The 1428-nt window shown below is 36.8% G+C and overlaps 1 protein-coding gene across 1 annotated transcript; it reads right to left on the reverse strand.

Annotated features, from left to right (window-relative positions):
• Window positions 1–215: 215 nt before the first annotated feature.
• Window positions 216–1145, reverse strand: LOC107580448 (tripartite motif-containing protein 16-like protein). Its single transcript, XM_016266150.1, has 2 exons — window positions 1022–1145; window positions 216–929 (listed from the first exon to the last, which is right to left on the reverse strand). The coding sequence occupies exons 1-2, from the start codon at window positions 1107–1109 to the stop codon at window positions 397–399; spliced, it is 621 nt and encodes a 206-aa protein (XP_016121636.1). The 5' UTR covers window positions 1110–1145; the 3' UTR covers window positions 216–396.
• Between the last annotated feature and the right edge of the window lie 283 nt (window positions 1146–1428).

A 1428-nucleotide genomic window follows, 5' to 3' on the forward strand; every position in this document is an offset into this window, starting at 1 on the left:
AAATGGTTACGAATTGTCATAAGAGTGTGTTGGTCATTTATGTAAAACTTTACAATTAGTTAACATTAGTTCATGTTAACTAACATAAACTAACAATGAGTGTTTGTTACAGTATTTACTACATTAAATACAGATATATATACAAATACAAAAATGCTGATTTTCATTGTTAGTCAAGTCCATTAAATAATCTTAACAGATACAACTTTTGATTTTAATAGTATATTAGTAAATTATGAAATTAACAATAACTAAGATTGATATATGCTTTAGAAGCACTTTTTATTGTTAGCTGATGTGAGCTAATGTAGTTAACTAATGTTAACCAATGGAGCCTGACCTCTCATACTTCATTTCTTAAGTTTCAAATAACTGAATAATCTCCATTTCATGCCATTAAAGTGGATAACAAAGTCTCATACTGGACCCGGTGTTAATTCTGAATCCAGGATAGAGCGGTTGAGTGAATGCAGTCCGAATTCTGTAGATGAGATTTATTGAGTCTGTGATGCTGTAAAACGCCAAAATTCCTGCAGAGAAGTCAACATAAACGCCAGTCCTGCGAGCCCACTGCATTTTGGGAATCTTAATTTCCCGTCCATTGTACCAGAATGCATATGTATCCTCAGAGCACACCAGACTCCAGGACTGGGCGTTGTGTCCAAATGCACACAGGGTGCTCTTTCCTTTCCTGTTGATGTCCTCATAGGACACTGCGATGTGCACGGGACCCTTCCCGCTCCACTCTGCCTCAAAGTAACATCGGCCGGACACGCTCTCCCTGCACAGGACCTGGTAATAGCTGTCAAACCTCTCTGGGTGGTCAGGAACGGATAGAGAGGTTTTGCTGCACGTCACCTCGCCAGTCTCTGAGGAAACGCTGAGGTTTCTTTGAGCCGTGTTCAGGTCGAGAGTCAGGGGACCCGAATCTGAAATCCAGAGACACAAGACATGGATTAACAGACAGTAATTCTGTTGTTGGTTGCACATTTGATTGCATGTGTGTGTGTGTGTTACTCACATTCCAAAAACTGCTCTCTGATTTTAGGTTCAGGGGTAGGAATAAACTTCAGGGTTGTCACTAATAAGACAAAATAGAAACAGTGCATTTCTACAGCAATTTTTTTAAAATGTTTAATAGTGTTTGGAATAATTGCATGCATTTATTGAATACTGTATGAATTCTGACACTTAATAAACATTTCAAACAATAGTATGCAACATTCAAAAACGTATTCCATGTTAATATATAGATATATTAAACATTGTCACATCACCTCATCACTTGTGAGTGGTTTTCATTTGCCATCTCGGAATTATGATTATTTTTCTCTTTTTTTTTAATTGATTTTTTTATTGAAGTATTGATTGTTGAGTTTTTAATAGTGCTGGGCAACGATTAATCGTGATTAATCGCATCCAAAATAA

This window comes from Sinocyclocheilus grahami, unplaced genomic scaffold (assembly GCF_001515645.1).
Source record: "Sinocyclocheilus grahami isolate Dianchi unplaced genomic scaffold, SAMN03320097.WGS_v1.1 scaffold33638.1, whole genome shotgun sequence".
Taxonomy (NCBI): Eukaryota; Metazoa; Chordata; class Actinopteri; order Cypriniformes; family Cyprinidae; genus Sinocyclocheilus; species Sinocyclocheilus grahami.